Raw genomic sequence first — 25491 nt, forward strand, 5'->3', positions numbered from 1 at the left:
AATGCTCTACCATTGAGATATCCCTAGCCCTCTTTATTTCTTACTTTTGAGACAGAGTTTTGCTAAGTTGATGAGGCTGTTCTTGAAGTTGCAATCTTCCTGCCTCCTCAAGTGTCCTGAGTTGCTGGGATTATAGGTGTGTGCCACCATGCCTGAAGAAACATCTCTGTTTTATACAATATTCCATATTTATAATTAATGATCTTACTGTGAGGTTTCACGTATGTATTTCTGTGTGTATGTTTAAAGTGTGCTTTTAACTTCAAATATAATTCAGAGGATTAGTTCTAATTGTATTTTGGTTTATGCTAGTCTTTAAAAAAAGAAAAAATGAAGTTGATAGTGTAGTGAAACTAGATAAATTCTGTCCCTTTTTGGCTCCAGTATACTTACACTAATTTTTTTTCCCTGAACTGTATTATTGTTACTGACCATCCATTCTAAACCTTTACATTGACAATAGTTGTTAGAAGACTCTAAAGTTGGACACTTTATGTGTTTTCACTAAAATAATTTGTGAATTTGGACTGGTGTTATAGGAGGAGGAAAGATAAATTTTGGGATTGGAGCAGTGGTTCCCAACTGGGTAGACATGTTGCTAAACATTCTGTATGCACAGGACAGCCCAGCAGCAAAGAATTTTTCTGCTTACCATGTCAGTTTTGCTACCTTTGAAATTCAGAATTAGAGTGGTGGGGATAATAACATAGGTAGAGGAGGTAGAAAGGAAGAGGGGGAGGCTCTGGCAGTCAACATGGTAGGATGTGATTGTTAAAACAAAGGTGGTCGTTTTGAAAATGATGTAAAAAAACAGGTTGTAAAACATAGGTCTGGTTATGTCTTTTGTCACAGGTGATGGCACAATGCTTCTGGCAGCAAGTAAAGTCTTGGATAGACTGAAACCAGTTATAGGGGTAAACACTGATCCAGAACGGTAAGGAAGAACAGGTTCTTTTTGTATTTTGTTTGTGTTTTTTTTTTTTTTTCTTTTCAAGTTATATGTACAGATAATTCTATGTTTTTTTATATAGTATGTATGAGAAATCTTAAAATTAGCAAACTACTTTTTATTTACTGTAGTCATACTGTTAGGCTCTGTTAGAGGAATTTTACTGTGGTACATGATATTTAAATAGAAGCATCAGCATTTCTGGCTACCATGAACATTAGAACCATGTTCCAAAACAGTGATAAAAATTTGGCATATAGAATGATTCACCGTCTTTACTAGGGTTGTCTGTTATGTGGTTTTTCAAGGACAGATCTAATTATTGCTCAGACAGAGAAATACATATGCATCTCTCTGGTGTTGGTGTTAATTGTGTTATGGGATGGACTAGTCCTCATATTTAGCTTTTTAGGTTGTTTGAGAGTAGGATCTGTGGTAGAATAGACCTGAGCTCTTGAACAAGTGTATGTTGGGACTTTTGATATGTGCTGAAGAGGGATAAGTTAATAATATTCCATCTTCTGTCCTTCCTAATTATTACATTCCTAATTATGCTGATGGTTCTGATTTACTTCAAGAATAGACCTATCCAAACACTATTGTGTTTATTTAATTTTTTTTCTTTCCCAGCTTCACTGGTATTTAACCTTATTTTATTCCAGTCATTCACAGCCATTACCATACCTGGACTTTATGATCATTTGGAATTTTCCCTTCTTTACAATCCACTCTGAACATAGTCTCCTACCTTAACAGCAGTTTTATTCCCTTATCCCAGTAAATCCGCCCTTTGAATGAGTGCTTAGCCTCCCTTGTTTTCTTCATTTAATTCTTCACTTTATTTACTTTCTTGACAGTTTCTTAAATATTTTTATTCATTCCTAGATCAGTCTGTTATATTCTTTCTACTACTATAATAGGGTTGGAAAGATATCTGGGGAAAGAGATCGTAGAAACGTGGGCACTTCCAAGTTGAAGTCTTCAGGGCTTAGAACAGGATCCTTAGAGTTGCCTGTACAGGCAGCCCTGGTCATCTCTCTTTCCCATTTCCTGTGGTGGCTACTTTAAGATTGGCTCCTCAGCTTTTCAATACTGCTCTTATCCCTTTCCTTCCTTCCTTCCTTCCTTCCTTCCTTCCTTCCTTCCTTCCTTCCTTCCTTCCTTCCTTCAATAAGACTCTCTTTTCTCACACAAGAAATGAAACTTCCTAATTTTTCTCAGGGGAAAAAAAATCTTGTTCTATGATTTGTTCCTTTTTTCCCTCCTTCTTTTGCATCTACTTTCTCTTAGCCTTAAATCTCTTAGCCAGACTTCTATTTATTCAAGAAAATTTCTCTGTTGTTTATTATCCCATCTCCTTCCCTTTAGCCCCTAGCTTTTTATCTCTGCTTCCTCACTGCCCAGTTATTTCTAAATCTTTGCAGTTTTTTTTTCTGAATTTTCCCCTGACTAGTTCATTGATGATGCGTTTGCCTTACATCTCAGTGGCTTCCTAGTTACTGAGTTTACTGGACATTTTAGTCCTTTTCTTACTAGATTCCTGGAAAGTTTGTAGTGTTGACTGTTCATTTGCTGCATGTGTACTTCATTGGTGTTTATGATGTGCTTTCTTCTCTATGACTACTTCTTTGTGTCTTTTGAAGGATTTTACTTTTTGGTCACTGCTTAATTACTGTTGTACTCTGGACCATTTTTTTTTACTCCTTCATTCTTTATACCATCTTCTTTCTTCCATTCTCATCCTTAGTCTCTTCTTGCTGCAGCTAGCAATGATATTATGTGACTTCTGTACTCAGAGTATTATGGTGATCTTCCTTCGAATTCAGAATAGAATTTAATTCTTTGGTGAGGCTGGCTTGGCCAACTCATTCTGCTTTTCCTAGGAAGTTTCTAATTTTAGCTCTGAAAGTGTTGTATCCCAGGAAATTGTCAGTCCCAGGCAAACTGGGGGACAGTTGATCACAGTGACTCTACATTATCTGGCTCTATATTATCTGGCTCCTTTCTGTACTCTTTCTCTTCTATTATTTTTCCCTTTTTTCATGATATTCTAGCACTATGGGCTTTGATTGGATGTATTGAAAATGCAGCATATCAGGGATGGGGTTGTAGCTCAGTGGTAGAGTGCTTGCTTAGCACACATGAGGCACTGGGTTTCGATCCTCAGCACCACATAAAAATAAATAAATAAAATAAAGGTATTGGATCCATCTACAACTAAAAAAAAAAAAAGAAATTAAAACAAAAACAAAAGAAAATGCAGCCTATCTACAAATGATTTCTCCTTTTCTCTTTGTCATGCTTGATGAATGGAATCATCACATATGCCCGAGTCACATATGTGACTACTTCTCCTTCACTGTATCATCAAATTGATTCTAAGTTTAAGGAATCTTATTCTTGAGTCCATGCCTGGTTGTCCTAGGGCTGCCACTAAGCATAGCTTAAATCATTCCAATAACTCTCAATCTCTCACCTTCCAACCCATCTTTTACATTTTGCCATCTTCTGAAATGTAAATCTGATTATATCCATTTCTTCTGTGTTAGCTCTTTGTTGCTGTGACAAAATTACCTGACAGAACAAGAGTAAGAAAGTTTATTTGGGTTCACAGTTTCAGAGGTTCAGTCCATGGTTGGCCAATTTCATTGCTTTGGTCCTGAGGTGAGGCAGAACATCACATGGAAGCAGAGAGAAGTATCAGGGACAAAATATGAATTCCAAAAACCTGCCCCCAGTGATCTGCTGCTTCTGGCCATGACCCACCTGCCTACAGTTACTACCCGGTTAGTTCATTCAAATTATTAATCCATCAAATGGATTCATCTATTGATTAGGTTATAGCTTTCATTTCATCTTCATTAACACAGGAGCATTAATACAGGGACACCTCATATTCAAACCTTAATGAAAAGATTTAATTAAAAAATTTTTAGGATTTTCCTATTGCCTTTAAGAGACATTGCAAATTCCTTAGTTAATATGTATGATCTTTCAACATCTGTTACTTATCTGCTTTTCTAGTTTCATCTATCCTCATATACTCACAGGCATTCTATTCTTCAGCTACAAAATTATATACACATATTGAAACCCTTCTGGGAACAGCCTAGGATTCTTCCTAAAGGCTTAGGACAAAATCTAACTGTATGAGTATCTGCTAATACCATGTATGGAGGCTCTGAGCTGCTCTTACTCTGGTGAGAAGCTTTGTTGATACATAAAATAGTGCATGATTTGAAAAGGTGAGACTTCTCCAGAATGCCTTTTTTTTTTTTTTGGTACCAGGGATTGAACCCAGCAGTGCTTAACCACTGAACCACATATCCAGGGACTTGCTAAGTTGCTTAGGGCTTCACTGAATTGCTGAGGCAGCTTTGAACTTGTGATCCTCCTGCCTTAGCCTTCTGAGTTGCTGGGATTACAGACGTGTGCCACCACTGGTTGGAATGCTCATTTTGTATGTGTGTGCTTTTATATGTACCTCTGCCAGCCTGTCCTTAGCCATTCCTTTAAGACTGAGTGTACAAATTCATTTCTATAGTTTTTGTTTATTCAAGACCAGTTCCTCTCTTGGGTTCTAACTGGAGTCTGTATCCAGAGAGCATTCCCTTTATATTGTTTTCTGTTTATCTCTTCTGTTAGACTATACATTTAGGACCTTGTATTTTAATTTCTATCATTAGCATAATTTTTTGTGTGGGGCAATAAACATTTGAAAAATGACTAATTAAATGGTCTTAAAGAGCAGGGCTAGGACTTCAATCTAGCTGTGTAAATATTCCCTGAGTGTAAATAATTGAGATCATTCGTCCAATAATTAACTTTTGATTGCCTTCAGGGTTGATATCTGGGATTTAGAATTTCTTAATAGCCTATTTGTATCATTAAGGTATGAGATACTTTAGTAATCATATTTTACAGTTTGTTGAACTATATTTTTCTTTAAAGAGCTGACTTAATATTCATAAACTTGTGGGGATTTTGAAACTGGTAAGCAGATTGTGCTAATATAGCTATTTTCTCCCTAGAATAGCAGATTTCAAAAATTGTTTTCTCTTCTTGACACTAGGGGAATATGTTAGGCCTCCTGACATAACATATTGTTATTTAATTCAGATTGTCTCAAATTCAGGTTTTTTCTATATTATTTATGAAATGTTACATAAAAAATCACTTGCAAACCTAGTGGCCTTAAACAATTATTTATTATTTCTTGTGTTCCCTTTGTATCAGGAATTCAGGAGGAGGTTGGCTGGGTAGTTTGGGGTTGGGGGGTCTCTCCTGAGGTCATAGTCAGACATCAGCTTGGCTGCAGGCATCTGAAGGCTTCACTTGGTATGGAGCATCCACTTCCAAGATGGTTCACACACTTAGACTCATTCATCTAAATTAGATGTGATTTCAGTCTGTCTTCTATATTCTTTAACTACTCTACTGAGCTTGGTAAATAATGAACATTTGAGTGATTAATATTGAAAATGAGTAGAGGACAAGCGGTAGCCAGCCTCTGGGTATTTATATTCTCTGTGTCCTCTCTCCCTCTGTTTTCAATCAGGGCTGGTCTATCGGACCAACAAAATATGGTTTGACAATGTGAGGATTACAAGGCCAGTCATAAATGGTATATTGCAACTTCTGTATTATTTTTTTGGATTGCTCATGCTGGGGTAAGTCAGTTATATGATGTGAGGTCACTCAAGCAGCCCTTTGGAGAGCCTCTCAAGGAGAGAAATCAAGGCCTCCTGCCAACAGCCAGCAGCAGTTTGCCAACATTGAGCAACCTGAAAGTGGATCTGATAGCTCATGTCAAGCCCTCAGAAACTTGCAGTCCTGATTGAGATGTGACTATAATCTCATGAGAGATCTTCTCTCTACAGTGTTTCAGACTTGCAGTTGACCTCAGGTATTGTTCTATCAAATGATTGTTGAGACCTTTTATATACTTAATACTGTGTGAAGTATTACAGTGAATTAAAAAATTTAAAAACTTAGACCCTGTCTTTTCTTAACTTCAGTGTTGACCCTCTTAGATGAAGGAACTGACTAGTCACAACTTGGCAAAACCTTTTGTCTCCTCACTTTATGTTTATAAGTTAATTTAAATTTGTTGTCACGAGTTTCTTTTGCTAAGCCTACCTTCAGTCATTCCTTCAAGATCAAAGCAGCATACAAATGATGATGTGTTGTCTTGCTGGACTTTATTGGGAGCCATATGGTCTCATTTTCCTGTAGCAACTTACAGGGAATCTTACCACTTTGAAATTTGCAATTTGTTTTCTTCTTCAATCTATGAATTTGTTGAAGTTCATTCTTATATATATTTTTTAAATAAATGAAAATTGAATTAAACTTTCTTAGTTCTGTTTTTATTTAAGAATATCTTAAATGACATTTAAAAAGGGATTATGGTTCAAAATGCTTTTGTATAAATAGTTCCTCAGAATAACCTTTCATGATTGATGGTTTTATCATGATTTTAGAAATAAGGATATTGATACTAAAGTGGTTGTCCAAAGGTAATAGTTAAAAAATTTAAAGGTAAAATGAAAATATCACTAAACTATTAGATAACAGAGTAGTTAATAGTAGATTTGCTCTTATTTTTAGTTTCACCATAATGTGGGAACTTTATATTTTGACATTAAAACTGATGTCAACTACTATTTCCATTCTTGTTGAAAGTACAGACAGTTCTGTGGCAAAAAATGAAGTATAGAGTAGAATTTTAAAAATTTTCAAATTGATTTTTGTAGTTTAGTGATACTTTTTGAATTTTTTTCCTTCACCTTTTTTCTTCTCCCCTTTACACCACCCTAAAATCTCTTTTAATATAAAGGTCAGAGGGTCACTTATGTCTGCCTGTTCGATATACACATTCCTTCCCAGAAGCCTTACAGAAGTTCTATCGTGGTGAGTTCAGGTAGGAATTTTTTTACTATTGTTTTTATATTTAATAAGTATGTACTATTAGTAATGATGTTTTTTAAATGGAACAAGTCAGATATTTGGATTATTTCATAGCAGTAGCCATAAAATGTAATATATCACCTGAGTCATGAACAGATCAGACTTACCTTCCCCTAGTCCACTTGGAATCCTGTAAAAGAACCTTGACAAATGTTACTTGGCCTTAAATACAAGTAGAATTTTTTCTTTTTCAGTGTGATAGAGACCTGTCTCTACTTTCTTAACCTTATAATATGTTTTTAGCAGTTTAATAGAAAAATGGTTAAAACTGTTTGTTAAAATTGAAGGTTCAAATTTTGAGATTTTGTATTTTTTATATTTTTTATCCAGTAACGAACGTAGGGTTGGATATTTAATCCAGCAGTGCTGAGATTCCTGGTATCTCTGTCTTACATATTATGTGTTTCTTGGGAAGCAGAGAGGGGATTTTAAAAAGTTTCTTTTTACTTCATGTGTTCATAAAAAGAGGCTAGTGGATACAGAACCTGAGATAGGGTTAGCTGGTTATATATGAGATAGGGAAAGCCAAGTTGGACTACTTTTTTGTAGTTTGAAGAAACTTTTTCCCTATATATTTACAAAATTGTTTTAACTTTTTTTAAAAAAAATGTTTTTATTTTGACACATAGTAATTGTACATATTTATAGGATATAATGTTACATTTTGATGTATGTATATAATGTATAATGATCAGATCAGGGTAATTGGCATATTTATCACCTCAGACATTTATTATTTCTTTGCATTGAGAACATTCAAAATCCTTTCTACTAGATATTTTTAAATATTCAATTAATGTCAACTATAGTCATCCTTTTGTGTTATAGAACAAAAGTTATTCTTCCTACTCAACTGCACTCCAAAATCTTGACTTTTCTAGAATCACCACTTTATTATCATTGATTTCAGTTTCTAGGTTATTTCAGAAATTTGATACCTATAGAAATTACTATAACTCCCCAAGTGGGAATATACTTTTGTATGCTTACCCAGCAGAATCTGTCCTATTGATTTTGAAATCAATTAAACACAATTCCTTTTTTCTTTACTTTTACCAAAAGTATCATATAAGACTTTAGTGTAACATTACATTTGTTACTTTTTAATCTTTTCCCTTTTATTGCCTTAAAAATACCATCATTATGAAATTTTGGGGGAATATAATACAACCACCTTAACATGATACTTTTTTGATTTTAGAATACTTTTTTCTTGTATAATACTTTTTGCTGAGGAAAATATAAGACTATGTCTAGCTCAGTTGTCCAGGACTTAATGGATTCCTGATAAAAGGGTTTCATTTTAGTTCAAATTACTTGGAAGACTTTGTATGAATATATTAGGTATTTCCATTATAACTGAAAAGAAAAATAAACATCCAAATCTGTCTTTGAACAGGAACCTGGATTTTAGGTGTTTCTGGTATAATTTATCATAGAATAGCCTGTTTTGAATATGCATTTTTACTTTTTAAATTTATTATTTTGTCTAATCCTTAGTGTAGTGTATTCTATTTTAGCCTAACTTTCTTTTCTTTACTCTTCTAAGGTGGTTATGGAGGCAGCGTATCAGGTTATACCTTGAAGGGACTGGCATAAACCCCATTCCTGTGGATCTTCATGAACAGCAACTAAGTCTGAATCAGCATAGCAGAGCCTTCAACATTGAAAGAGTTGATGATGAAAGTAGGTAGATTGGAAATAAGAATCAGCGTTTAGGGCAATATTTAACTTCTGGTTCTTTTGACTTCTAATTCTATGGGGTATAATTTATAGTTAACTTAGTGCCCCTGACAATATTTAAGGAAGTACAGTGAAGTCCTTCTGCTGTAAAATTTATTGTAATTAAAATCCAGAGTAAGAAATATAGCATATTTCTAGAGAAAATGTTTTCTGGAACAGGTTTAAAAACTAGATCAGGGAAAGATTATGAAATACCTAAATGAATAGTTGATATTTAAGGGAAGATCTTTGGACTTACTCTTTGAAATGTCAAGAGAAAAGAAAAAGCAGTGATATAAAATGAGCTAATCTGGAGAAAATTTCATATTATACCTTAAGGTACATTTACCATAGTTACTGTTATTATTAAATAAAACCTTTTAGCTCAGCACAGGGGCTCAAGCCTGTAATCCCTGTATTTGGGAGGCTGAGACATGAGGATTACAAGTTCAAAGCCAGCCCAGCAATTGGAGGCCCTAAGCAACTTAGCAAGACCCTGTCTCAAAATAAAAAATAAAAAAAGGGGCTGGGGACATGGCTCAGTCATTAAGTGCCCCTGGGTTCAATTGCTGTACCTAAACAAAATAAAACCACACTTTTTGTTGGGAAAATTTGCATTCCAGCTTTAAGATTTGCATTTGAAGTATTTTAAGGAGAATATAAAGGGAAGGTAATTTGTACCTTTTTTATATAAGGGTTAAGGTGAATTCTCAATTGTGAGCTAATTTATGGATTATTATTTAGCTAAATTTTTCTAGTTTTCCAGAAATTGTAAGATTCTCCTGGTGCAGGAAGATCCCAAGAGAAATATTTGTAGACTGTATAAAAAGATACTTTTTTCCTCCAATGTTTCATTTTTCTGGGTAAACTTATCAGGAATCTATATTTTACTTTCTTGCTTTCTGTCTCTGCTCTGTCATGCTACCTGATGTTTATATCCTTTTTATTTTCTTTCAGAGCTTTTTCATGGTAGTTTATAGATTTATAGTCTAACAAGCTTGTAAAGTGTATAATTTTTGCTAGGTGTACTGGTTCACTCCTGTAATCCCAGTGACTCATTCTGAGGCAGGAGGATCCCAAGTTCCAGGCCAGCCTCAGCAATTTAGTGAGACTGTCTCAAAATGAAAAGATAAAAAGGACTGGGGATATAGCTTAGTGCCAAAACACCCCTGGGTTCAGTTGCCAGTAAGAGAAGGGAAAAAGTGATTTTTTTTTTCCCCTCAAATAAAACCCCACTTGATTTTTAAGAAAATTTTAAAGAAATTATATCCTTGTGAATTCTTGCTATGGTTGTTAAAAACCATTAGTAACTATTAATATTTTAAAATCATAGATATTTTACTTTTCACTCACTGAAAGAAGTTACTGCTGTATTCAAAAGATGGTGAATTGGCCCTTTTCATCAGTAGTCATTTAATTTTAAAAAATATGTACACTGATATACAGAGATTCACTACTTAGATACCCACCTCAGATTCAGTGGATTTAGTTTATAAACTAAGTAGTTCATATATAGAAACAAGTACATATAAATTTACGTCCAGGATGTTCACATCTGATTAATGGGAGTTGTACAAAAAGAAGAGAAAAAATGTTCAAAATAAAAAAAATAATACAAGAACTGGGTAATCCGAGCCAGTGGTTCAGGAAGCTGAGACAAGAGGATCGCAAGTTCAAGACCATCGTTAGCAACTTAGTGAGACCCTGTCTTCAAAATAAAAAATAAAAAGGACTGGGCATTGTAGCTCAGTGGTAAAGGGCCTCGGGGTTCAGTCCCTAATACCACCCCCTCAAAAAAAGAATTAAAAAAATTATTTTTTTAAAAAGTACATGACAATGTACCCTATAAATTAATAATTTAGTAATTTTCTTATTTTCTAGGCTGGTTGTACTAATTAGAGAGGTGAATTGTTTTGACAAACAATACCTGATATATTTGTGGATTAATGCAATATTTATTTATTTCTAGATCATTTTATTTCTAGATCAAACACTGAGAGGTGTTTAGGCAATCCAGGCTCCTTCCAAATTGTGCTTCCTGCTATATTCTAAGGCCTCTGAGTTTATATTGTACCCTCTGTTTTTTTGTTGGGTGAAGAATCTAGGCAGGATGAAGGAGCTTAAGAAAGTTTTAAGAGCCAGGCCTTTTCATCACTTTGCCCGTATTCCATTGGCCATTACCTGCTCAGGGCTCCAACCCAGTGTGAGCTGATGTGGAAATAAAATCTAGCAGTATGAGAATGTGAGAGAATTACTGTGTGGTAGTCTCTTGTCACAAGTTTAACATTTCTATAGTAAAAAATGGAGTTTAAAACTTCATAATTCATTCTCTTGGACTCATGTCCTATTGAAACAAGTTATAGACGGACAGTTTTGTGATTAGGTAAAGTTTGGTAGTCACTTAGCATGAAAGAAAATATAGGAAGAATTAGATGATTAATGAAACATAAAGTAATTTTATTCTCTCCATCATTTGATTTGACAAAAGTTTTAAGATGACCACTCAGCAAGCACATACAGTAAAAATGTTAATATGGAGATGAAAATTAGGGAAAATAGGAATAGGGAAAGTCAAGATCACATTTAAAAACATATATGGTTCCCACAGTTCAAATTTATTAGTTACTACTCACTTTTGAATACGTGTAGGAAATTTGTAGGCAGTTGGAAGTTTAAAACAAATTCTTTCAATTACCTTATTTAAAGAAAAAGAATTTAAGTGGGGCAAGTGGCACAGACTTGTAATCTCAGTGACTGGGGGGATGGGAGGGTAAGGCAGGAGGATCACAAGTTTGAGGCCTGCCACAGCAGTTTAGTGAGGCTGTAAGCAATTTAGTGAGACCCTATCTGTCTCAAAAATTAAAAAAAAGGGACTGAGCATGTAGCTCAGAGGTATAGTGCCCCTGGGTTCAATCCCCAATACCAAATAAACCAAAAAAATTTAAACAATAAATTTTAGTGTTTTACATTTGTGAAACTTTCAGGAAGTCATGAATATATCTAGTAGCAAATTAAGGTGGTTTCAAAAGTTAGCCTGTTTTACAGTCTTAAGTGCAGTCAGATTTGATAAAGCATAAAGTCTTTTCATATAGCTATTTGTGTCAAACTTTGTCTACTGTAGTATGAGTTCAAACTGATAATTTAGGCAAATAGCAGGTGCTCAAAAGATTGTTTGTATTGTAATAACAATATTTTGTATTTGAAGGAATAGTTAAATAAGAAAAATATAATTGGTGTTCTCTTTAGTAAACATAAAAATATAAAATTAGGCTAGCCAGTCAGAGGAGAATAGATCAGTGACTGTTTTTGGTGACATTGGTGCTTTATTAGTGTATTCAGTATCTGTTGTGTATTAGTGTCTGTTGTCTATTGCTGTGTAACAAATCATCGCAACATTTAGTATTTTAAATATTTATAATCTTATGTAGATTGTGAGGGTCAGGAATCCAGGAGCATCTTGACTGGGTAGTTTTGGTTTAGGGTCTGAAGATGGGATTAGGACTGGAGAATCGGCTTCCCAGTTTATCACCTGTTAGCATGTGGCTTCTGTTCCTTAGCACATTTGCATCTCCAGAGGGCTGCTTGTTGCACACCTTTCCCTAAACAAGTGAGCTGAGAGAGAGGGGCCCATGTAGAAGCCAGTGTCCTCTTTCCTAATCTGCCAACCTGCCATATTCTATTTGTCAGTTTGGACAACCCTGTTTTTTGATGTAGGAGAGTAGGTGTATTCACAAGGGTCTGAATACCAGGAGGCCTGAATCATTGGGGACCATCTTAGAGGCTGCCTACCACAAAGGGATTGACTTTTAAGTATGGACTTAGGAAAAATGGTAGAAGAGACAGAAAAGTGAACTTGCCACATGGTACTTGTCTATTGTGTGATACTTGAGTGCAATAAATCTGCTATTTGTGACATTGAGAAGATAAGATTGGCATTTCTATTTGGAAACTGATGAAGTTAAGGGGAGACTCTTGAAGGTAATAATCTCAAGTTTGATCCAAAAAAAAAACGCTAAAAATCTTTTGGAGTTTTCTGGGATGGAGTGATGCTTAAATAATCATCAAGGAAAATTACTTAAACCAAGCACACAGCCTTATAGATTTTAAAAAATAAAAGATGACATGTTTTAGGAGTCCTGAAGGGAGATTTTGTAGTGTTTCTATGATGCTTTTGTAGCTAAAAACCTTTTTTGAGGTTTTATTTGAAAAACAAAATAACTGATTTTATTCTTCCATTTCTAGTTTGGTTTCTAACATGAACCATGCATGTAATTTGATACCTAAATCCAAGATGGCATTTCTTTAGGTGTACTTTGTCAGTTTTTTAAAAAATATGTATTTGCCTTTTTTTACATACCTTTATTTTATTTATTTATTTTTATGTGGTACTGAGGATCAAACCCAGTGCCTCACACATACTAAGCAAGTGCTGTGCCACTGAGCTATAACCACAGCTCTACTTGGTCAGTTTTACCTCTGAAACTTGCAGGGTATAAAGCTGTGACAAGGACTGTGAATTGAATTAATGTATTTTATTACTCTGGAAAAGTTGTTTCAAGAATAAATAAGGTTTAGTCTGGAGAAACAGAAGCTTCATTTGTTTGGTATAAGGTTAGATGACTTTAAGGTTTATATTTTGTATACTTTAAGATATTTACTTTATATGTTAACTGTAATAGGTAATATGATTTTATTAAAACTGTAAATTTTTAATGTTTTACAAATTTTTATTATAATACTTCTAAAATTCAAGGAGCTCTCTTGGTAATTTTTTTCCTTCCTATTACTGCAGGGTCGGAGACTTCAGGACCCCAACTTTTGCCAGTGAGAGCTCTAAATGAAGTCTTTATTGGGGAGAGTCTATCATCCAGGTATTTTTAAACCCATGATCTTGATTATATAATTTAATATGTTAGTACTTTTTGGATATTAATGTCCAAAAGTTGACTAAGATTTGTGAATAATTAATACTGTATAAGTAGTAGAAATTATTTAATGAAAATTTTCCCCAAACCATCATACCTATTGATACATATTAAGGGAAAAGAAAGGTTCATGACCAGAAAAATTTGTGAAACCCTACATTAAACAGTATCAGGTTTCTTTAATACTTCCCAGTATCTTTATTATATTAGGTGCTTTGTAAATATTTAATGAGGGATGTAGTAAGTGTATATTTGCAATTGGTATAATATTCTATATTATAGATATTCCATATTAAATTTTTCCACTAGAGCTGAGTGCAATGGCATATGCCAATAGTCCCAGCTACTTGGAAGACTGAGTTAGGAGGATTGCTTGAATTTAGGAGTTTGAAGCCAACCTGGGTCATATAGAAAGACCTTTCTCAAATAATAGAGAATTTCTCCATTAATTGGTCTTAGTGTCTTAAAGTTGATTTGTTTGTTTGCTTGGCTTTATCCAAGATCCAATTAAGAATCACATATTGCATCTGCTCATTTGTAGTCCTTTAAAATTAAAAATAGCTCCTTAGCCCCACCTGTTTTGTCATTTATGATATTAATAATTTAGAGTAGTCTAAGCCAGCTGGTTTGCAGAATTACCATTTTTTTCTTTTTTATGTGTATAATTTTGTTTTCACTTCATGATAAGATTCAGATAAGGCATTATTGACAAGAATGCTACCTAGGTGGTAATGTGTTCTTTTTGGTGTAACACATTTGAAGAAAATTATATTGATAGTTTGCTTTAGTCAGCTTTTTCACTGCTGTAACTAAAAGACCCAACCAGAACAATTGTAGAGGAGGAAAAGTTATTTGAGGGCTCACAGATTAAGAGGTCTCAGTCGATATACAGCTGGCTCCATTCCTTGGGGCTCAAGGTGAGGCTAAACATCCTGGCAGCAGAGTGTGTGGTAGAGCAAAGCAGCTCACATGATGATTAGAAAGTAGAGAGAGACTCCACTCGCCAGATACAAAAACATACCCCAAAGGCACACCCCCAGTGACCCACCTTTCAAGTCTAAGTTTTTCAAATCTTTTTTCTCTGCTTTCTTCTCCTGATTATCACAATAAATTTGGCTACAATCTGCCAGCAATATCCATGCCACCACCTGACTGCTATGCTGTCTAGGAATTTCTTCCACCACAGTAAGGAGTCCTTTGCTTTAAAAATCAGCCTCACATATAGTCTCAGCACACGGGCAAAATGCAGGCAACTTTTCAGCCAGAGCATAACATGAATGGCTTCTACTCCAAATTCCAATAGAGTCCTCCTCTGATTCCTCTTGAGCCCTGTCTTTACTGTCCTTGGTCCTGTAGGTATTCTGGTCTTCTGAGCACCCACCAGAAGTAGAAATTAGGCTCTGCTTACAAGAGTCTAAACCATTTCCAGCTTGTACTACTAAGCATCTCAAAATTCCTCCCACCAATTCTAAGAGCTCCAAAAGCTTCTGAACCACATGGTCAGGTTAATTACAGCAACAACCCCACTCCTGGTACTAGTTTCTGTTTTAGTCAGCTTTTCCACTTCTGTGACTAAAAGAACAACTGTAGAAGAGGAAGAGTTTATTTGAGGGCTTATGGGTTTCAGAAGTCCCAATCTATAGACTGCTGGCTCCTTTCCTTGGGAACTTGAGATGAGGCAGAGCAACATGGTAGAAGAGTGTGGTGGAGGAAGGCAGCTCACATGATGATCAGGAAGCAGAGGGACTTCACTCCTCAGATGTAAAATGCATACCCCAAATACAAGCCTCCAAAGACCGACCTCTAGCTATACCCGAACGGTCTTCAGTTACCACCCAGTTAATCCTATCAGGGGGATTAATTTGCTGATTGGGTTAAAGTTCTAATAGCCCAATCATTTCTTCTCTAAGCCTTCTTGGCTTTTGGGGAACACCATCCAAATCATAATACAGTTCAAAATCATAACCATTAGTAAGAAAAATTAAAGTTAATATGGTTCCTCATTAGTAGTATAAAAATATAGTATGTGCTTTCCTAACAATAAAATTTCTTGTATGGGACCTAAGTGTGATTTAGGCTTATTTGTCAATTTATTATTTTTACTATTTTTTGCATGACATGTATTTATTAACCAGCTAAAAATTGACTTATATAATGTAAAGTTAATATAAATTTTGGTAGTACTTTAGAACCTGACAGTACTTTAGACCCTATCATTTTTATAGATATCAGTAAGTTAGGGAAAGAAGATTAGTATGTGTTTTATGTCCCACTTACTGCTACCAGAACCCTGTGACTATTTAGGGGCTGTGTAATTGATTCCCTAACTTTCTAAATTCATGGAATTTTTAGTAATTCTTTTGTTTCAAGCCATCTACTTTTTTTTTTTTTTTGAATATGTGGATCTTTATTTGAACAAAGTAACTGTTTAAAAAAAACCATTAATGACACAATTGGGGGAAATATGAACACGGGATGTTTGATTATGTGAAGGTTCTATTTGAAATGTTTTGGATATGATAATGGCATCATGATCATGTTTTTTAGAGTCCTTATCTTTTGAAGTGATAAACTGAATATTTACAGAAGAAATAATATGCCAGATGCAGTGGTACACACCTGTAATCCCAGCAACTAAAGAGGCTAAGGCAGGAGGGTCCTAAAGTTTAGTTATGACGAGAAAAATTTGTCTAACTAAAATATATCCACATTGTAGACAATAGTAAATAGCTTTATTATCAACTCAAGTTATAGTAAAAAGAATTAAGCTTATTTATTTATTTAATAAGGGCAAGGGATATAACCCAGTGGTAAAGTGCCCCAAGGTTCAATCTCTATACCAAAAACAAAACAATAAGTCAGCAGGATGATTTGAATAATCTTTTTGAATTGTTATTTTTTTGTTGTATGTAATATCAAATTTATCCAACAAAAATATATCATGTACCTGTTATGTACAATGTGCTAGTCATTGGGGATACAATGTGCAAGTCATTGGTAGTATTTTAATTTTTTGGAGGGTGAAAAATATTTAATTTTTAAAAGTCTTAAAAGTAAACCTTATTCTTCAAGGAAATAAACTTAAAAATATACTAACATGTAAAAATGTATTTAACATAGTAAGGTCTATGCTATATAGAAATTGTTTTCTTTGGTTATATATCAAGTTTGAATCAATATGAAGATGAATAGTAAGTATTATGTGATAAAAGAGAGAAGGAGAAAATGTAACCATAACTAGTGATATAATCTGGTTATTATTGCCAACACATAAGACAGCAACAACTTCAAGTGATATTGGAGAAAGTCCATTAAATTAAATAGATGACAAAGGTAAAATGTCTTGTGAATTTATGCTTTGTCTATGCAAGCCACTTGATGGCTTATTTTATTCTGTTTGTGTATTTAATGATTTATGGTTAACTGCTTCAAGCTTCAACTAGCATTGCTTTATTCATTGTACTTAACTAAAAAATAACTTATAAAAGGAAAAACCTGGGACTAGATGATATATGTGGGGAGGCAGTGAAGTCCCAAGGATAATGTCTCTTTACTATCTTTACTAAGATAAGGGCAGCAGTGAGTTGGTTTCTGATACTATTGAACTTGGTTAAATATTGGGGGTATTAAAACTTACTTTTAAAGATTCTGTGATGTAAGAGCTATAGGGAAAAAATGACCATTTATTGGATGTCTGCTGTGTATCAAGCTGTGTATTGTTTGTTATCTCATTAATGCTTACAAAAACCCTATGAGAAAGGTAGTCGAATTTATCACTGAAAAGAAATTAAAATTTGGAAGGTTAAAATAAATTGCCCAAGGTTATATCATTAGTTAGTGTTGGAATTTTTATGTAAGCCCATTATTTCAGATTCCAGACCCTATGTTGAGGCTTTACTATGTTCCAAAAACCTAAGTACTTCACTTGGAAAATATGAAGTGCAGCAATATTATTCCTGCCTCATTTATAATGTTCTTAGATTTAAGAACATTTTAAAAGCCCAATCTCTTTTTTCTTTTCTCTTATTTGTTCTAACCTAGAATGTCTTATTCTTGGGCTGTAGCAGTGGACAATTTAAGAAGAAGTATACCCACTCTAAAGGGACTGTGAGTTTTATTGCTGCCTTAAAAAAATAATTTCCCCAAAACAAAAATTCTTTAAATTGACTAATCTCAATAAACCTGCATGTGAGACTGACACTAAATTTGCTCATTTTTTTGACTCAGCATCTCTTACCCAACTTGCTTTTCTTTCTCTCCCCTTGTACTTCTCTTCTACCCCAACTTACTTCTAATTTCTTGTTTCTACTTGATTCTAGCATAGTAGCAACCATTTCTCTGGATTTGGCTTGTCTGTACATAATAGGCTTCTAACATGAATTTTCTAGGAAGATGTAACAAAACTATGAAATAGGTTAAATGTGCATAGTAGGTGTGCTATTTTTTATAAGAAATGATAACTTCAGAGAAAAAAATGAGAAGGTTGTATTATGTAAAACCACCACAAATGAAGAGATTGCAGGAGAAATTTGAAAGGGTTAGAGTAAGTGATAAATCATCCAGAGTGTTAGTGTTTGCAATCATGTCTAATCATTGTCATTATTTTGAAAAGTTGTTATTAAGATTTAACATTTGTATTTGCTGAAAATAATTTAGTGTTGACACCATTATTTTAAGATAATTTACAAAATAGGCTTTTACACATTTCAGAAGTTCTTTGCATAATTTTAAATCATTTACATATGCATGGAGTTAAAGAATAGTATCACTTTTGGTAGTGTCAGGAAACCCATTTGATTTCATAGTTATACAGTGTTCTAAGAAATATAATCTTTTTGAAATTACAGTTGTAATTTTTTTCTTAGTTTTGTCTGCTAATAGAGAATTGGTTGAAATTTTTCTTTACAACTTTAACTGTTACCAATTTAAAAGGTGGTGTATTAGCATATAACTTAAGAAACAAGTTTAACAGAAGCCATTAGTAACTCAACAAATTACAGATTTAGCTATATCAAGGACTAACCATCAAGAATGAAATTTACCTAAGAATGTTATTTTCTTTTTTGAATCCTGATATGAAGCTGTGTTAGATTTCATAAGAGCAGTAGCAGCAATGCTAGCTAAAAATGTATAGTCCCTGTTTGAAATATTAAAGATAGAAAGGAGACTATGGATCAGAAAGACATGCAGACATGCAATTTTTTTTCCTTATAACTTTTTTCACATAAATTGGAACTAGTACCTGAGAGATGTGCCTACTAAATAAGATATGTCTTGGCTAAGTTGACTTACTTACTTAGAATTTATCAGTTCTGAAGAAGACTATTTATTTCTTTATTGTGAATCATAAACTTAGCAAACAGTTTTATATTATCAATTCATAGGGCATCCTACTACGAAATTTCAGTTGATGATGGCCCGTGGGAAAAACAGAAGAGCTCAGGGCTCAATTTGTGTACTGGAACGGGATCCAAGGCCTGGTGAGTAGTTTGGGATGTTGCTTATCAAGATTTGTGAAACATTTTAAGTGATGTAACTTATTTGGCACCTCATAGTGGGACATCTAAGGTCTCTGGTGCTTAAGAGGTAGCTGGTGTTATTGTGTAGGTTTGGCCCAGTTTCTGATTCACTCACCACCTGGGTCTAGTAGTCCTGCCTAGACTTCTTAGGTTATGCCTGCAACTTGTATTGGTCATTATTGGGCCTACCGCACTAGGTTTACAAAGATATAAAAGGAAATGGGAAGCGGTTTGGGATATTATATACTTTTTAAATGTTAAGAATATTTTAAATAGTAAATGAACACAAAGTATAATACAAAAAGAGGCTGGGAGCTGGATACCTGTAGACCCAGCGACTTAAGGAAGCTGAGGTAGGAAGATCTCAATCTCTTGAGCCCAGGAGATTGAGGCCAACCTGGGTAACAGAGACCCTGTTTCAAACCAAAGGAAACATGCAGATGCCACCCAAACATATTTGTGACTGTCTTCTTTCCCAAGAACATACTCATATTCTAAAATTATTTGCTAGATAGAATGTAAATAGACATCAAATCCAACACATTTAAAACTGAACTTAGTTTTTCTTTCCATGTTCCCTGTGTTGCTTAATACCATCAGTATTTAACCATCTCTATGCTCCAGAGAAAAAACATCACTTCTCAAAACCTTGCTCTGACCTTTCCGTCTTCCCATTCTTCATTCCCCTCTCTGTACAGCCTCGTCTCTAATCCAGCTCATTGCATATTCCAAATATTTGCTCATCTTTTTCAGTTCCTACTGCAGCTTCTTTTGTCCAGGCCCACATCTTTTTAGTGGATGTCTTTGGTGTCTCATCTTTTATTCTTCTGATTGTCCTCTACACACTATTAACAGAGTAGTAACTTCTAAAGTGTAATAGATTTGCCTCTGTGTGTTCTGCCTTAAAACTTTTCATTGACCCCTGACTGTGTTCATATTACTTAGTTGTCATGTAAAGGCTTATAAAATGTGGCCATGGGTACCTTACTGGCCTTATTCCTGCCCTTACCCCTACTCATCACTAGCTGCAGATACCACAGGCTATTTGCAATTCTCAGCACATATTTTGTTCTCTCTTGCCTTTTTGTTTTTGCTCAATGCAAGTTTTTCCTACTTTGAATGTCTGAGCACTCTCAACTTTGCATCCACTAGCTAAAAAATCCAGTCTTCATTCTCCTTATGAAATCTTCATCAACACACAGTTCCTTTCATAAGCACAATGAATTAATCCCCTTTTTGTCCTTCCCTAGCACTTCTCTCATAGTTCTGTTATGGCATCTGTCACATTCTTAGTAATCTAATATGCTAATACCCAGATAGTTTGAACAACTTTAGGGATTTGAGATGGTGACGACTGTTGTTTTCCTGTGTGTATGTGTGTGTGTGTGTGTGTGTGTGTATGTGTGTGTGTGTACATAGTGCCTAATATATATTTACTCAAATATTTTTTTTCGAATAAATGACTATAAGCTCACAATAATAGTTAAACCAGTGTTATCAAATTGATTTTAAGTTTGGATGGTTTAATTTAGAGTTTTATTGCCTACTTTTTCAATATGACTTTTAAAACTTTTTGTTGTAGAAAATTTTCAGTTGATGTAAGAGTAGACAAAGTAGTGTAATGAATCCCCATGTATCCATTAGGCAGTTCAGTAATTATCAACTAATGCCCAATGTTGTTTCCTCTGTGTACTAGCCTGACCTATGTCTTCTGTCCCATGGTATTTTGAAGTAATTTTCAGATATTGTATAATTTCATTTATTATATCATTTGTCACATTAAGTAACTTTGTATCTTTTAAGGAAAAACTTAGTTGTTGCCAAATAAAATAATATTTTGGGAAAAATAAGTATTATTTTAAAAGATAGGTTAACATTTCATTTTCCTGAGGGCTAGTTGAGAGGAACATTTCTAAAATTACTTTTTCCATAGTTATTTAAAGAAAAATTTAATCATCTAATATCCCATATAAAATTATTTTATGACTTTCTCATAGATTAAATTGGAAACATTGCAACTAACCGCTTTCATTTGTCATAGCAGCAGTTTCTATTGAACATGGTGGGCACTTGTTGAAAATTGGAGTAAGAATTAGAAGTAGTTCCCCAGGTTCTTTCTCTTTTCCCCCAGTATTCTTATCCATAAGAATGTGAATTGTGTCATAATTAAAAAAGTACTTGCCTGTGAGTTAGGAGTGCTGGTTAAACTGCTATCTAGCTTTGCAACCATACACATTTCCTTACCTGCAAGATGAGAGAAATGGAACAGGTGCAATAATATTACTTCTGAACTTCTTTGATTCTGTAAGTTTATAGTCTATGCATTATAATACAAGCTGTCAGTTATTTAGCCCTTGCTACTTTGTACTGTACTAGATGCTTTTCATGCATTAATTCTTATAGAAGTCTTAAAAAGATACAGTAATATCTCCCTTTTATAAAGGAAGATGGTAAGCTTAGCAAGGATAAATGTTAAGGCCCAAAGTCATGTAACTCCTTTCAGGACTTTGATGCAAGCACAGGTGTGCTTGACTAAAAAACCAGTGCTTTTTTCACTGTATCACTGTTAATTGTGCTACCTTATAAAGGAGAGTCAGCTTTTAAGTAGAGAAGAAGAGGGGTTCTAAGCCATCTCCAGAGGCCACACAATTGAAGGATGAGTCTTTAGGTTGTTGTCTTGGTCCATTTTGTTTTACTGTAACAGAACAACATAGACTGGGTAATTTATAATGAATAGCTCTATTTCTCACAGTTATAGAAGCTGTAAAGTTCAATATCAAGATGTTGAAATCTGGTAAGAGCTTTTTTGCTGTGTTATTCCATCATGGAAGGTAGAAGGGTGATAGAGAAGGGACTGAATTCATCTTTTTATCAGGAACCCACCCTTGAGGTAACAGTATTAACCTACTTGTGAGGGCAGAGCCTTAGATATAATCACCTCTTAAAGCTCAACATTGTTGCACTGGGATTAAGTTTCTGATATATGGGGGATGTATTCAAACCATAGCAGTTTTATTGAAGAATTGTTAAGATAAGCTTGCAAATCTTGGTGAAATAGTGCTTTTGCTAAAGGCAGTGGGACTTTGACTTTCTGCCCTGGAGTATAATTTTGATAGTTTTAGTTTTCCAATTTCCAGTAATGAGAAGAATATAAAGAATGACAACCACTGCAATGCTCACCCTTTACATGCACCTGTTAGTCTGAGTCCTGTGTCTGTGTTGCATTTGAATAAGTTAGATTTAGTTTAGAATTTCAGCCTTCTCTGCACTGCTTATTAAAACCTATTATCACCTATGCTTTAATAGAGCTCTCTTAACTCTATCCTATTCCTGTCACCTTAGAGGCTCTTTGTCCTATATAACTTGTTTCTTCCTACATGTTCTGCCTCCTCCTTCCCATTTCTGATGATTTTTTTTTTTTTTTTTTTTTGGCTATGCTTGATCTTCTCTTAATAAAATGGCAAGGGAGAAGAGAAGCCCCAAGGGTCATAGGGGTTGGGGGGAAAGCTAGACATTTCTATATATCCTGATGTTTTAGCACACTTCTATTTCTGAGCACTTTTTTGGTTCCAAGGTAGTTACGTTATTTAATTTCTCATAAATACTCTCAACGTATATGATTTTAATTTAACAATATAAAATGCCTTGGAAGTTAATTGACTTGCCCCCGACTGTGAAGCTAATAAATGTTGAAGCCAGTATTTAAATTCTAGTCTTAACTTTAAATTGCAAAGTTCTAAGGAGACATTGAAAAGCAAAGATCAGTGTAATCTATTTCTTGTTCTCTTCTTTTTTAATTTTTTGTTGAGGTGGGGGTACCTGGGATTGAACTCAGGGGCATTCAATCACTGAGCCACATCCCCAGCCCTATTGTATATTTTATTTAAAGACAGGGTCTCACTGAGTTACTTAGCATCTCGATTTTTCTGAGGCTGACTTTGAACTCTTGATCCTCCTGCCTCAGCCTCCCCAGCCACTGGGATTACAGGCATGCGCCACCATGTCTGGCTCTTCTTTTAATTCTTGATAGAGAAAAGTTTGTTTTCTTAAGTGACCTCAGTCTTTGTCTTCAAAAAGAAATGTGGAAATGTAGGACTCAGGTTAGCTAACTTTTTGTATGTAACTAATAAACTCCAAATCTCAGTGGTTTAATATAATAGAAGTTTATTTCTTGTTCTCATAAAGTACAGAGTGGATATTCCTAATTGACAGGTAGCTCCCCTTCAAGTGGTTATATAGGGGGCCAGGTTCCTTCCATTCTGTAACTCTGCCATCTTTTAGACACAGCTCTTGAAGTAGCTGTACTCATCTATATCAAGCCACAAGACGTGGAAAACCATGGAGGGTTTCCTGGAAGGCTGGGGAGCCAGGCTTGGAAGTGTCATCTATCATGATTCTTTTAGCTAGAACTCAGTCACGTGATTATTTGGCCAGAGGGACTAGAAAATAAAGCCTAACTATGTGTCCAGGGAAGAAAAAAATTACAGGGAATTTCATCTTTGCATTTCTAGAAATTGTTCCACAGGGGTGGGGTATAGTGATTGTCCTGCATACCAAGTGCCCCTGAGCTCTCCCCTTATTGCAGTTCTCTGCCAAGATAATTACATTATTTAATTTTCCACAAATACTTTGGAAGTATGTGATAATTACATTATCTAGTTTCTCACAAATACTCTAGAGTGTTTCAGAGTTTCTTCTTAAGACTCTTCCCAGTTCTCCTCCATACATTCTACACTATTAGACTTAAGAGTGAAGAGGTGTTTCTGTGCATGGAATATTAGTAGCAGATGAAGAAAAGCTACTCAGTTTACCTTCCATTTTCTTGTGTAAATTTTTAATTTTTTTTGTACCTGGGGATTAAAGCCAGGGGTGCCTTATTATAACATCATCAGTCCTTTTTATTTTGATTTTGATATAGGTCTTGTTGAGGCTGATCTTCTTGCCCCAGCCGCCTGAGTCACTGGGATTACAGATGTGTGTCATTATGCCTGGTTCAATTTATTATAGGTTATATCTGATTTCAAATGGGAACTCTTAGAATGGTGAAGATTTTAGAACTAACAAAAAGTATGTTGTGTCCTAGCTAACACCTGTGTAGGCATACTCTTGGTCTTTCTTTCCTAAAGATAGTTATGAATTCACTAAGGTCTAGATTACAACCATAGGAAAATAATCTTATCTAGTTGTAATTCAGAGGAGTTAGAAATTTATAAAGACTTAAAAAAAACTTTAAAAAGACTTAAACTCCTTATAAATTGTCTTTATTATAAGGACATACTAGTCACTGTCTTTTGCCTATTATATATTGTAATTCAAAAGTCTGAGCGAAGGTAGAGAGGCAAGAATGAAGTTGGTGTGGTTGGAATGTGAAATTGGAGTGTAAATTTTACACGTAAATTTTTGTGTATCTATAGTTTTTCTTGAATAACCAAAGTGTTTTTACATTTGTATACAAATGTGAATGTATAGAGTTAGAGAGTTTAGGGAGTAATTCCTGCATTGAAGTTAAGAGCCACTGATTTAAGTTTAAGTTATGTTGGTTCATAAGTTCATGTAAGAGGAGGTATGAGGCAGTAGAAGTTTAAATTATCTGAATTTTTAAAAAAACCTTTCCTTATGATCTTTATAATTGTCAGGACAGGAATATTTGTAAAAGTTATCTATTTTAGGAGCTGGGGTTGTGACTCAGTGGCACAGTGCTTGCCTAGCATGGGTGAGGCACTGGGTTCGATTCTCAGTACTGCATATAAATGAATAAAACAAAAGTCCATCTAAAAAAATTTAAAAAAATTAAAAAAGGTTATCTATTTTGTACTAATTTATTTTTAAGTGACAGAATTTGGCATTGTACAGGTACATTTCTCATCTTCGAGGAAACTATTAAAGTAACATGCTATATAGTACAAAAGGATATATATAGTGAAAAGTTAGTATTTATCATTTCATAGCTCTAGTATGTACACACACCTTATTATAATGCCTCTTGTTTTCTAACTTAATATCTTAGTTATCCTTCCACATCAGCACATATTGATGGTTTGTTTCTCTTTCTCACTGCATCTGTCTGTGTCTGTCTGTCTCTCTCTCGTTCTCTTGTGCTTTACCACTGAGCTACATCCCCAATCTTTTTTATTTTGAGATAGGGTCTCCTTAAATTGTCTAGGACTTTTCTAAATTGTTACTGGCCTCTTACTTGCGATACTCTTGCCTCAGTCTCCCAAGTAGCTCGGATTAAAGGAGTGCACAGCTACACTCAGCAGTTCTTTTTAATATCATATAACTAGTAGCTCTAATATAATTTATTTCATCACCTTCCTCTGGGTGTATATTTGAGTTGTTTTACAGTTATAAACAGTGCTTCAGTAAGTTTTCCTGTATATATCCAAGTACATTATATTTTGAAGTA

General features: G+C 34.5%; 2 protein-coding genes across 3 annotated transcripts in view; both read left to right on the forward strand.

Moving 5' to 3' along the window:
• Window positions 1–8551, forward strand: part of Ranbp3l (RAN binding protein 3 like) — an 83808-nt gene extending 75257 nt beyond the window's left edge. Inside the window, exons 17-19 of the transcript XR_007347472.1 lie at window positions 853–934; window positions 6789–6872; window positions 8469–8551. The gene's annotated coding sequence lies outside the window, so the exon portion shown is untranslated. The remainder of the gene's footprint in view (window positions 1–852; window positions 935–6788; window positions 6873–8468) is intronic.
• Nadk2 (NAD kinase 2, mitochondrial) overlaps window positions 1–25491 on the forward strand; it is a 32409-nt gene that overhangs the window by 437 nt on the left and 6481 nt on the right. Inside the window, exons 2-7 of one of the 2 annotated variants that reach the window (XM_015496359.2) lie at window positions 853–934; window positions 6789–6872; window positions 8469–8605; window positions 13434–13512; window positions 17608–17673; window positions 18951–19046. In XM_015496359.2, the coding sequence (XP_015351845.1) occupies window positions 864–934; window positions 6789–6872; window positions 8469–8605; window positions 13434–13512; window positions 17608–17673; window positions 18951–19046 (533 nt within the window). In that variant the 5' untranslated portion in view covers window positions 853–863. The remainder of the gene's footprint in view (window positions 1–852; window positions 935–6788; window positions 6873–8468; window positions 8606–13433; window positions 13513–17607; window positions 17674–18950; window positions 19047–25491) is intronic. The other variant, XM_015496361.2, reaches the window with a different exon arrangement.

The sequence above is a fragment of the Marmota marmota genome, unplaced genomic scaffold (assembly GCF_001458135.2).
Source record: "Marmota marmota marmota unplaced genomic scaffold, marMar, whole genome shotgun sequence".
Taxonomy (NCBI): Eukaryota; Metazoa; Chordata; class Mammalia; order Rodentia; family Sciuridae; genus Marmota; species Marmota marmota.